Here is a 12,500-nt window from a genome sequence, read left to right as displayed (position 1 = left end):
CACAGACCGACACTCACCGACACACAAACACTCACAGACACTCACCGACACACAAACACTCACAGACACTCACCGACACACCCCGACACACAAACACTCACAGACACACACACACACCGACACTCACAGACACACACAGACACATACCGACACTCACAGACACACACACACACCGACACTCACAGACACATACCGACACTCACACACACACACACACTCACAGACACACACCGACACTCACAGACACACACACACCGACACTCACAGACACACACAGACACATACCGACACTCACAGACACACAAACACACACAGACACTCACAGACACACACCGACACACACAGCCACTCACAGACACACACCGACACTCACAGACACACACCGACACTCACAGACACACACCGACACTCACAGACACACACCGACACTCACAGACACACACCGACACACACCGTCTCCCACCGACACACACCGACACTCACGCACACACTGACACTCACAAACACACACCGACACTCACAGACACACACCGACACTCACAGACACACACCGATACACACAGACACACACCGACACTCACAGACACACACCGACACTCACAGACACACACCGACTCTCACAGACACTCCTTGCCTCACATTGTCTCCCACCAACACTCACAGACACACACCGACACTCACAGACACACACCGACACACACAGACATTCCTTGCCTCACACTGTCTCCCACCGACACTCACAGACACACACCGACACTCACAGACACACACCGACACTCACAGACACACACTGACACTCACAGACACACACCGACACACACTGACACTCACAGACACACACCGACACACACCGTCTCCCACCGACACACACCGACACTCACGCACACACTGACACTCACAAACACACACCGACACTCACAGACACACACCGACACTCACACACACCGACACTCACAGACACACACCGACACTCACACACACCGACACTCACACACACCGACACTCACAGACACACACCGACACACACCGACACACACCGTCTCCCACCGACACTCACGCACACACTGACACTCACAAACACACACCGACAATCACAGACACTCTTCGCCTCACACCATCTCCCACCGACACTCACACACAGACACTCACACACACAGCGACACTCACACAAACAGTGACACTCACACACACACCGACAATCACAGACACTCCTCGCCTCACATCATCTCCCACCAACACTCAGACACACAGCGTCTCCCCCAACACTCACAGACCCACACTGACTCACAGACACACACTGACTCACAGACTCACAGACCCACAGACACACACTGACTCACAGACCCACACTATCTTGTACAGCTGTAACACACTTGTACACGAGGTGAGAAATTCAGGTCCCCAGTTTGAGCAGTTAAACCCGAGTTAAACCCATCAGCTCACCACAAACTCTACACACTTCTACACACTGCGCCTTTGTCTCTATAGAACAGTGTGGAAGCTCGCGCTCTACAGCACGTGCGCGTCAGCGGGAGTCAGCTACAGCACGTGCGCCTCAATGTATTTTAACATGTCACATAGTTTCCGGTTAACACGCGAGCACCGTTATTCCGTTAAGTGTCTCACACACACACACACACACACACACACACACACACACACACACACACACACACACACACACACACACACACACACACACACGCTTACCTCGTCCTTACTTCACCCTGCTCACGTGTGATTGGCTAAACCCACGGCAACAAAACCGGCTCTGATTGGTGTGGACCATGTGGTGCTGAGTTCTGATAGGTCTGAGTTTGTGCACGTGGACACTGGGATGTGTTTTTATGTGTAAATATAAAGGTTATTATTTACAGATGAAACTGTTTATTTGTTTACAGGCTCTACAGAGATGAATGATCAATAACAGTGTCGTCATGTTTAAAGTGTAAATTGTTATCTTGGTAAATAATTAAAATGTTTAATGACAAATTATTATATTATATAAATTGTTCAGCTCTCGGGTTTAAAACTGCAGGTAAAAACGTGTTAAACCACCAGGTGGCGCTCGAGGTCCAGTCCAATCTACACGTCCTTCCAGACCTCGGGGTTTATTGTTGGGACAGTTCCAGGGTACTGTCTGAGGTTCAGCTGGACAAAAGCTGGAGCTTTTTATGTTCATATGAAGCACAGCAGATGAAAACCGGTCACATTCATGAGCAAAGAATCCAAAAATCATGAAGAAAAAAATCTCAAGGAGATAAAAAAAATGATGCTGTGGAATGAATGAGGAAAAGTTCAACCAGGAGGAAACATCTAAAGGCTTTAGTCACATGGACAACATGAGAACAGTGCTGCTAGAATAATGAGCAGTTACATCGTCAAATAAACACGATGAAGAAGATGATGATGATAAAGATGACGAAGATGATGATGAAGAAGAAGATGATGATGATGATGGTGAAGGTGAAGATGATGATGATGTGAGATAATATTGTTTAATCATAGGGCAGCAGAAACAGGTGTTACTCACATGGTTAAATTGAGAATTATTTTAATAGACAAGTGGAAAACTGGACGATGATTGTGGGGGAAATGAACCAGTCAAAAAAATGTTATTGAATTTTATTGACATTAAAAATGTCTCAGGTCATTGAGATGTCGATAAATACGTGAAGTACAACTTCACTCTAATTCCACTTCTAAGGTGTAGCATGTTGTATTAAAGCTGTTATAACAGAAACACTCACATTCACACGTAAGTTGCTCCATTTGTCCGTTTTTATTGACATTTAAAGGGAATAAAACACGTGTGTGGTTAAAGGGAGAACAGCGTTGCTAGGCAACTGAGGAATCGGACGCCAAGTAGATTTTGAACCTTATTCATGAATGATAACAAGTCAGATCGACATTTACTCATCTTTTATACAGCTGTTCATAACAACATGTCAGGTTTATTAACATTGTCCATACACATCAAATGACTTTATTTATCTATTTATCTATTTATTTATTTATTTATTTATTTATTTATTTATTTATTTATTTATTTATTTATTTATTTATTATTTACCTACTTATTTATTTATTTATCGCACCATAAGACAGAAAGTAATGAATAATGTGGAGGAAGCAGCTAGTGATGAATAAAAAATCACGTGTATCTCTCTCTCTCTCTCTCTCTCTCTCCCCCTCTCTCTCTCTCACACACACACACACACACACACACACACACACACACACACACACACACACACACACACACGCACACACACACGAACATGTACACAAGCGCGCGCAGGAGGAGTCGGTGAGGACTTTCCCGCTGCTTGCCGAATTGTAGCCTCCGCTTTTCTCCTCCTCCGGTGACAGCTCGAGCTGCATCCTAAAGCTCTCTCTCTCTCTCTCTCTCTCTCTCTCTCTCTCTCACACACACACACACACACACACACACACACACACACACACACACACACACACACACACACACACTGCTGCAGTCCCGTCACGTCCTCGCGCCTTCAGCGCGGAGCAGGAGAACAGGCAATGCATCGTATGAGAACGCGCGCGCGGCTCAACCCGGGCGACATGGAGAACATCAGCGACCTCGGTGAGTATTAACCAAAACGCACACACGCGCGCGCGGTGGAATGCTGTGTGTGTGTGTGTGTGTGTGTGTGTGTGTGTGTGTGTGTGTGTGTGTGTGTGTGTGTGTGTGTGTGTGTGTGTTACATTGCTTGCGCATATGATAGAGCTAAAAATGACTCAGGGCTGTGTCCTAAATACGCATAATACTGCAGTTACAACGCGTTATAAGATATGTCCATGGGGTGTAAATGTGATAGTGTGTATTTCTGAGACGTGTCCCGTCTGTTTCTATTGAAGACAGAATCAATAAATCAGAGACATCTTGTATCTGCATCTCGACCTGCCATGTTTATCTCCATAAAAAAGGACAGGACGAGGCTCTGTAGGATCACTACATCGTGTTTTCTCCCACCAAATCGGGCTCCATTTTAGCTCTGGAGGTATGTTTGATCTCCATCGATCTGGTGGTGGTTTTATTCTCCTCACATCCGTTCTGCTGTTCACATTAGCTGATGAGGGAGGAGAGCGAGAGAGATTTCCCACAAGGAGATTCTTTAATATTCCTGAGTCATTTATAGCCGCCTAGCAAACTCCGCCGAGGCCCCACAGGGACGGTGAAGCCTTCAGACTGCAGCAGCACGGTGGGCGTATGGCTTTATCTAGTCGTGTTCAAAGCTACACACACGAACGTGTTGGTGTTTGTCGTGTAAGTAAACAGGAAGGTATTAGCAAAGATAATTCAGTACTCATGTTGCGTTTTTTGTCTTTGTTATTCAATTTCAGTACAGTGAAAAATCTCCTGATATTGTCCACCTTTGGAGGAACAATGCTGTGGCTCATCCTGCTAAGCAGTGTTAGCATCGCTCTGGTCCGGACGACTCCCATCCCTTTGCTGGATGAATCGGAGGAAATTGATGAACCTTGTTTTCATCCCTGCTACTGCGAGGTGAAAGAGGGACTGTTCCACATCCACTGTGATGGCAAAGGTTTCACCAATGTCAGCCAGGTGGCTCAGTCCTGGATCAGACCATTTAAGCTTTACCTACAGAAGAACACACTGCGCAAGCTGTATTTTAACAACTTCCTGCACCTGAACAATGCTGTAGCTGTGAACTTGGGCAACAATGCACTGCAGGACATTCAAGCTGGTGCTTTTAATGGACTGAGTTCCCTGAAGAGGCTTTACCTCCATGAGAACAAGCTGGAAGTGTTCCGTAATGACACCTTCCTCGGCCTGGAGAGCCTGGAATACCTGCAAGCTGACTACAACGTCATCAGGCGGATCGATAGCGGTGCGTTTAGACACCTCCATAAACTCCGGGTGTTGATCCTCAATGACAATCTGATACCTGCGTTACCGCCGTTCCTCTTCAGATCTGTCTCACTTACACACCTGGACCTCAGAGGGAACCGCCTAAAGACTCTCAGTTACCGAGGTGCATTGGAGTACATCGGTAGAAATCTGATGGAGATCCAGCTGGAGGAAAACCCATGGAACTGTGTGTGTGATATTGTTCAGCTGCGGGCCTGGCTGGAGAGAATACCTTACACGTCTGTGGTGGGAGAAATCACGTGTGAGTATCCATTCCACCTGCATGGAAAAGATCTCAGAGAGATCAAACGGCGCGAGCTGTGTCCCACACTGACAGATGCCGAACTTGAGGCCAATCTAGGAATCCCTCATTCAGTTGGAAGAGTGAGACCAACCAAGCCGTCGTCTATGTTCTCCGCAAACCAGAACACCGTGTCGTCTGTGGAACAGAAGAACTTGAAACCCACACGAAGGCCAAGGCCATCGAAAACCCCTCCCACACCACGTAGCATTTACCCAAACCATCCTCCAATTGCTGGATATGAGACAAGGCCTCCCATTCCCATCATCTGCCCCATCGGGTGCACCTGCAACTTGCACATCAATGACCTTGGCCTGACAGTCAACTGCAAGGAGAACGGATTCCACAATGTTTCTGAGCTAACACCACGACCGCTAAACGCTAAGAAGCTCTATCTGAGCGGAAATCTGATCCAGAGGATACACAGGTCTGACTTTTGGAATTTTTCCAGTCTGGATTTGTTACACTTGGGGAACAACCAAATATTTTACGTTCAGGAAGGTGCCTTTGGAAATTTACCCAATTTACGCAGCCTGTATCTAAATGGGAATAACATCGAGAAGCTAACAGCAGACATGTTCCATGGCTTGCACAATCTGCACTACTTGTATTTTGAATATAACGAGATAAAGGAAGTTCAGCCGGCGGCGTTCAGCTTGATGCCTGCACTTCAGCTTTTGTTTCTCAATAATAATCTTCTACAATCACTTCCCGTTGGTGCATTCAAGGGAACTTCGCTTGCTCGGCTTAACCTGCGCAACAACTACTTCCCTCACCTGCCAGTGGGTGGCGTTTTAGAACACCTTCATGCTGTGGTGCAGATTGACTTGAATCAGAACCCCTGGGACTGTGCGTGTGAGATCGTTCCGTTAAAACAGTGGTTGGATACCTTAAGCTCTGTGGTCATCGTTGGCGAGGTGCTGTGTAAGACGCCAGATGCCATGTTGGGGAAGGATTTGCGCTCTCTGAACAACGAAGTGATTTGTCCCGAGCTTTTAAAACCCTCCTCGACTCCAGATGAACGGGATATGGAGTTTTTGCCCTCATTTCCTCCTAAAGCTGTCATCCCTCTCTCCGTACTTGTCCTCAGCCTTGTTGTTCTGTTTGTCTCCTCGTTCTTTGCTGCTGCGGCACTCTGTACCTTTATAATGAAAAAGCGTGACAAGCTGCCATTTAGAAAGCAGGAAGAGGCGGGGCTAACCGGAATTCAGATGGAGTGTGGAATATTTACAGAAACTCCACCCACTTTGCCTGAAACTCCACCCTCTAACCATGTCTATGAGTGCATCACTGTGACAGGTTCTCAATGTGCAGCTTATGAGCGTAGGCGAGAGGGGGTGGGACCTCTAGCTCTTTGCAAGGAGGAGGTGGGGCCTCTAGAGCATAAGGTGGAAGGGACAGATTGTGGAGAGAGCAGTTCCAATTACAGAACGCCGCTCGAGAAAGAGGAGGAGTGGACAACTGTAGTTGGCCACACCCCCATCAACACCGTGACGGATATAGCCAGTTTCCATGGGAACGGAATACTTTGTCCGACGGTGATTGACAGCCAAGGGCCTACCCCCAAAGTGGGATTGGTCCACAGCCTTTTTGGGACGAGTCCCTGGCTGGGAGACATCAGTCCAAAGCAAGCACTCACCGCAGATGCAGAGGCGAGGACAGACTGCGCTAATCAAACCCCAAGCAATTACTCTACTCCAATTACGCTGCCGAGATCGTATCAGTTTTAAAACATTGAGGATAAAATAAAAGTCTTAACTTCCCCATCATCTTTCTTCCAGAATTGAATAATGGTAAGACTGAATGCCACGTTGCTCTGGAGGAACTCCCTGTACTCGGACTTTTATAACAAGTGCCTTCATGAGAGCAGCCAGCAACCATGTAAAGATGATTATTTTTATACAATTACAGTTTATTTATCTAAAACACAGGTTTAGGACAAAAGGACAACGCTGCAAAAGGAAGAAACAATGTGTCTGAACCACAGATCTCCATATTAGACACCTACCTAGGTGATGACATCATTAATTACACTAATGCGTGATGAGGAAATCTAAAATAACGTAAACAAGAAGTTTGCGTGTAAAGGCCCCGGGGGATGTTTAACGAGGTTTATTTACAGCAAAGTAAAGAACAGACAAGACACCAAACAACAATCATGCTGTGAACAAGAACAATACAGAATCAGTGGCAAGACTTTGCAAGGTTTTAATGTGTTTCTATGGAGATAAAGAGAAGTAAAGAGAAGCTGAGTACAATGTGGAGATTTTCTGTATTAGGACATATGTAGTGTTCAGGGGCAGTGTGGAGTGCTTAGGCGAATAGGATGGTTTGTTCAAGGGAGACAGAGTGCAGTGTTCAGTGGGGACAGGGTGCAGTGTTCAGGGAGACTGTGTGGAGTGTTCAGGCTGAAAGTGTGGAGTGTTTAGGGGCAGTGGGGAGTGTTTAGGGGTAGTGTGGGGTGTTTAGGGGCAATGGGGAGTGTTAAGGGAGCAGTGTGGAGTGTTTAGGGGCAGTGTGGAGTGTTTAGGGTCAGTGTGAAGTGTTTAGGGGCAGTGTGGAGTGTTTAGGGGCAGTGTGGAGTGTTTAGGTAGCAGTGTGGAGTGTTCATGGGAGAGTGCAGTTTTTAGGTGGACAGCGTAGAGTGTTTTGGTGGACAGTGTGCAGTGTTCAGGGGGACAGTGTGGAGTGTTCAGGGTGGACAGTGTGCAGTGTTCAGGGGGACAGTGTGGAGTGTTCAGGGTGGACAGTGTGCAGTGTTCAGGGGGACAGTGTGCAGTGTTCAGGGGGACAGTGTGGAGTGTTCAGGGTGGACAATGTGCAGTGTTCAGGGTGGACAGTGTGTAGTTTTCAGGGGGACAGTGTGGAGTGTTCAGGGTGGACAGAGTGGAGTGTTCAGGGGGACAGTGTGGAGAGTTTAGGAGACAGTGTGCAGTGTTCAGGGTGGACAGTGTGCAGTGTATGATGTAGGATGGCCCTCTGCTGGTGTGGAGGCGAATCATCATGATAAGAATAATGATGTCACAATCACGTATTTCTAGTGGTGAACATCCCGTAAAATAATTTTTTTCAGAGATTATTTACATTCTATTTTAATATTAAATAATTTTATGGAGTATTATAAAAATTAGCACTAATTAATGAAACTTTGCACTGTCACTGTAGTATTATATAACATTTAACATCATCCACTGCAACATCGTACACAACCTGCAGCACTTACTGAAATATGGCTACAAGCTAGCAGAATTCTAAGATTTATTTTTTATTTTAAATAATTTGATTCATTTTGCATGAAAGTCTGATAATTGTAATCCACTGGGATTTAAAGCAGTTGTTCTACTTGTGGTTGTTTTATTGCACTAACAGTAGCTGAGCTACATCATGCATAACGACCCAGAACGCTCTCATTTATATCTATTTCTATTTTAATGGAACATTTAGCTACTTTAGACATCAAAGCTTCTAGATTAGCTGCAGGAAAGCATAGTTAGCATTTCCTTAACTAGCTAGCTGACTAACATACCCTGATATGCTCAAGATGTAAATATTTATTTCAAAATGCTCGTCTAAGATGCATGAATGTCTAATCGTTAACATTACTTCAGACAGTTTTTCCAGTCTTCCATATCTTGCTGCTAAAAAATATACCTTCTGCAACCAGTAGCTTGTAAGCTATCATGCTACTAATCGAGTGCAAAACCTTCATGGCTTTCAGAAAGAGAAAACTGAATAAAGAAAATTGTTTCTTAGGTTACTGGGAGAGCAGCGACATGAGCCAGCTAACAGAGACAAATCTCCAAACAAAGTACCAGTACAAACTGGCTAGTTAATCAGGAACGTTTCCCAGGCAAAAACTAGCTAATATAAAAAATATATCAATTAAAAATGGCTAGCTATCCTCAGTGTAAAGAAACCCATACAGAAGTTACAGCTATTGTTAAAAAATAAACACGACCTGGCTAACGACAGAGTAAATTCCTGAAACGGGATTAGCTCATTTTGGAAATCGGCCCAAACAAAATATAAACATTAACTTTAGCTCCATAAGACAAAAGCTAGTTAATGCTAACAATATCAACAAACAATGTAGCTAACTAATTTAAGAGAAAATTCGTTAGACAAATGCTAGTTAATGTTTAAAATAACTCCCAAAGAGAAGTTAGCTAAAAAACTATCCCAAGTATTTGGCTAATTTTCTGGGCTACAGCCAAAGAAAAGGTAGCATGCTAGTTTAAGGGTTTCAGTATCAGTAGTGCACACTATCTAGGGCACTAATATGGATATCTGTGGTATGAAGCCTGGCTTTTCTGCTGTGGATTCTATTTGATTGATTAATTTTTTTTCTTTCCTCTGATTAGCGACGTTTCAGCAACGGAGTGAAACTGTACAGCGTTTTTCCACATTTAAGCAGATCACGGTTACCGACGCTATGAGGCCAGACGCACATTTTTATAATCATCCATCTGCGTGCAGGACGTGTGCTTATATTTATTCTTATATTTCAGTGTTATTAATTATTAATTATCTTATAATTATTATTCCTGTACATCATGTTTAATTAATCAGTGTACAATGATTCTGCCTCTCGTTTAGCCTGAACTGAATAAAGGAAGATAAACTCTAATCGCTAAGTAATGCTCATGCACTTGTACTTTAATGTGCACTTGTTCACTTCCCCTATTTACTCACTATTATCACTCACAGCGCACTATATTAGCTCACTGACTAGCAGCCTTAGCTTAATATATTCTGTATAACTTTATGCTAGTTGCCATAGTATTATCTTTATAATCGTCAGATTAAATGTAAGCTCCATCTCTCTCTCTCGCTCTCTCTCTCTCTGTTAGTTTACCATGGCACTGTTAGCACCACACTGAGTGTTAGCGTTGTTTCCCGCATCAAGCTGGTCAGCCGGTAGTTCCAGAGTTAGCGGGAACACTGGCACCTGAGAGCGAAAGCGTATATATAAGGAAGTCTAATTCTATCCGATCTAACATTAGCTCATCCAGTTACGTCCTTATTGATCTGAGCGCAGAGATAAAAATAGCATGGCTAACACTATAAGCTGAGTGGGTGTAGATATTAAAGTGCGTCAGTTTCAGATTGTGTGATTTAGTAACACACACTACTGCTCCATTTACGCACACAGTCTCCATAACGACCAGCAGGATTACAGATGTCTTAGGAACACAAGCTACATGCTAACAGTATTGTGACTTAATGCTACATTAACACTGTCAGGTGGAGATTAGACTGTCTGTCTCTCCACCTGTCTAAATGTTACCCAGAATCCCCCTCTCCTGAGTAGTGTGTTACAGTGTTACCCAGAATCCCCCTCTCCTGAGTAGTGTGTTACAGTGTTACCCAGAATCCCCCTCTCCTGGGTAGTGTGTTACAGTGTTACCCAGAATCCCCCTCTCCTGAGTAGTGTGTTACAGTGTTACCCAGAATCCCCCTCTCCTGGGTAGTGGGTGTTATAGCAGGTGTTAATGAGTATGGTGTTAATCAGAGTGTGATGTGCTGCTGCTATAATGACGTCGCTGCAGCCGAAGGATCGGGGAAGTGTGCGATGACACGATGAAACAAACGAGTGCTAATGAACTTCAGTGTTAACGAGGACTCACAACAGGAAACGAGCAGAGAGGCTAAAATTAGCGTGGCACAGGACAGCTAACAGGAAGTCAGATTTCCTTTAATAATGAGGGAAAGTGCTCTGATCCTCACTGCTGCTCATTAGCACAGCGCTGTAAATAAACGAGCACTTTAGCTCCGTAATGACCAAATTCATCGCTAATGACCTCGCTAGCAGAAACAGCAGCCTGTGAACACACACACACACACACACACACACACACACACTGAGCTGGAGAATTAGCATAATGTGTTTTTTAATGAGTGTAGCGACGGTGCACTTCAACTAACCCTGAGCACAAACACACACAAACACACACACACACACACACACACTCAGACTGGACTCATGATCACATCAATAACATCACATTTACATAACTGTGTCATACTGAGGGGGACCACACACTTCACATATATGTGCACACACACACAGTCACACAAACACACACACATTCCTGTGCTTCAGATGTTTTAGTATGTGTGTATACACATGTGTGGTGTGAGAAGTGTGTGTGTATATGTGTGTGCATGTCTGTGTGTGAGATCTCACCAGCTGAGGTAAAGATGTTTCTGATTTATTCCATAAGTAATCTATAAATAAAACGAGTCAGGTGTCTGATCTTACCAGTGCAATGTGATTGGTTGTTGGTGGTGTTGTAGTTTGCTGTCTCTTTATTAGCTCTTTATTGTTTTGATGATTAGTAATTAACACTCCGCTGTGTGTTCAGGTGCCTTACTGATTGGTTGAGAAGTTCTGAAGCTCAGTTCACGTTGCTTCATGATTTCATCAGCACTTCACCAGAGTGTTACATTACGCCTGCTATTTTCAGCTCATTCTCTCATAACGGGGTTGTTCTGCTGGTCATGTGACCACTGTTGCCTGGCAACCGAAAGCTGTTGGCGGCTGCAGCAGCAGGAATGATAAAGAGCAGAGTGTGAAGTGATTTCTCTCCCAGCTACAGGACGACTTAATGATGGAGGCGCTAATGCAGCGTGTGGCTTACCAGCAGAGGAAGCTGTTAATAAGATGTTTAGGAGACGTGGAGCGCCGAGCGCCAACACTTCATCATCCTCAGTCTGATCCGGTTACCGCGGAGACGCTAAGATGAGATTCCCTCGGTATGGTGCAGGAACAAGGACGAACTCTCACTTTCCGATCACATCAGTGCTGTGAGGCACGTGGAGTGGAGCAGCAGTCGCAGACGACACACCATCATCTTCATCATCATCATCACATTCACAACTTTCATCACCTTAAGCATCATCACCACCACCTTCATCGCTTTCATTATAATCACCACCAGCTTCATCATCACCATCATAACCTCTAACACCTTCATCACTTTCATCATCACCCTCATCATCATCATCATGGTGAACAGGGAGAAGTGAAGTAGTGTTGCAGCGTGTAGACTTGTGTTTGTTCTTCCTGCAGGTGACGTGGTGTTTGGGTGCTTGTTGTTACTTCACTGTGATGAAGTGTGTTAGTTTATCTGGCTGTCTTCAAGCGACAGAGTGATAAATGAACCCTGTGTTTCTGCTCTACAGCCACAGGGTTTATATTAAAGCTGCATCAATCATCCTGCGGCCATCTTTAAACACACCACCACACCGTCACACTCCACAAAGCACTAATTACACAGTCTGTGTGGAGCGCAGAGG

At 44.9% G+C, this 12,500-nt stretch overlaps 2 protein-coding genes across 7 annotated transcripts in view; one reads left to right on the top strand and one right to left on the bottom strand.

Annotated features, from left to right (window-relative positions):
- The window catches only part of nrd1a (nardilysin a (N-arginine dibasic convertase)), a 15,346-nt gene extending 13,532 nt beyond the window's left edge, over positions 1-1,814 (bottom strand). Inside the window, exon 1 of one of the 5 annotated variants that reach the window (XR_007144138.1) lies at positions 1,444-1,682. The gene's annotated coding sequence lies outside the window, so the exon portion shown is untranslated. The other 4 variants (XM_047819629.1, XM_047819631.1, XM_047819612.1 and 1 more) reach the window with 4 other exon arrangements.
- Positions 1,815-3,281: 1,467 nt separating this feature from the next.
- Positions 3,282-9,816, top strand: slitrk3b (SLIT and NTRK-like family, member 3b). 2 transcript variants are annotated; one of them, XM_027153513.2, is made up of 2 exons: positions 3,282-3,610; positions 4,372-9,816. In XM_027153513.2, exon 2 carries the CDS (start codon positions 4,415-4,417, stop codon positions 6,929-6,931), a length of 2,517 nt encoding a protein of 838 aa, XP_027009314.1. In that variant the 5' UTR covers positions 3,282-3,610; positions 4,372-4,414; the 3' UTR covers positions 6,932-9,816. The 2 variants fall into 2 exon arrangements, with proteins under 2 accessions (XP_027009314.1, XP_027009313.1); XM_027153512.2 differs by lacking the exon at positions 3,282-3,610 and adding an exon at positions 3,733-4,028.
- Positions 9,817-12,500: the final 2,684 nt, after the last annotated feature.

Source organism: Tachysurus fulvidraco, chromosome 1 (genome assembly GCF_022655615.1).
Source record: "Tachysurus fulvidraco isolate hzauxx_2018 chromosome 1, HZAU_PFXX_2.0, whole genome shotgun sequence".
NCBI lineage: Eukaryota > Metazoa > Chordata > Actinopteri > Siluriformes > Bagridae > Tachysurus > Tachysurus fulvidraco.
Note: the sequence above shows the minus strand (reverse complement) of the source record. Positions and strands in the feature narration are given on the sequence as shown.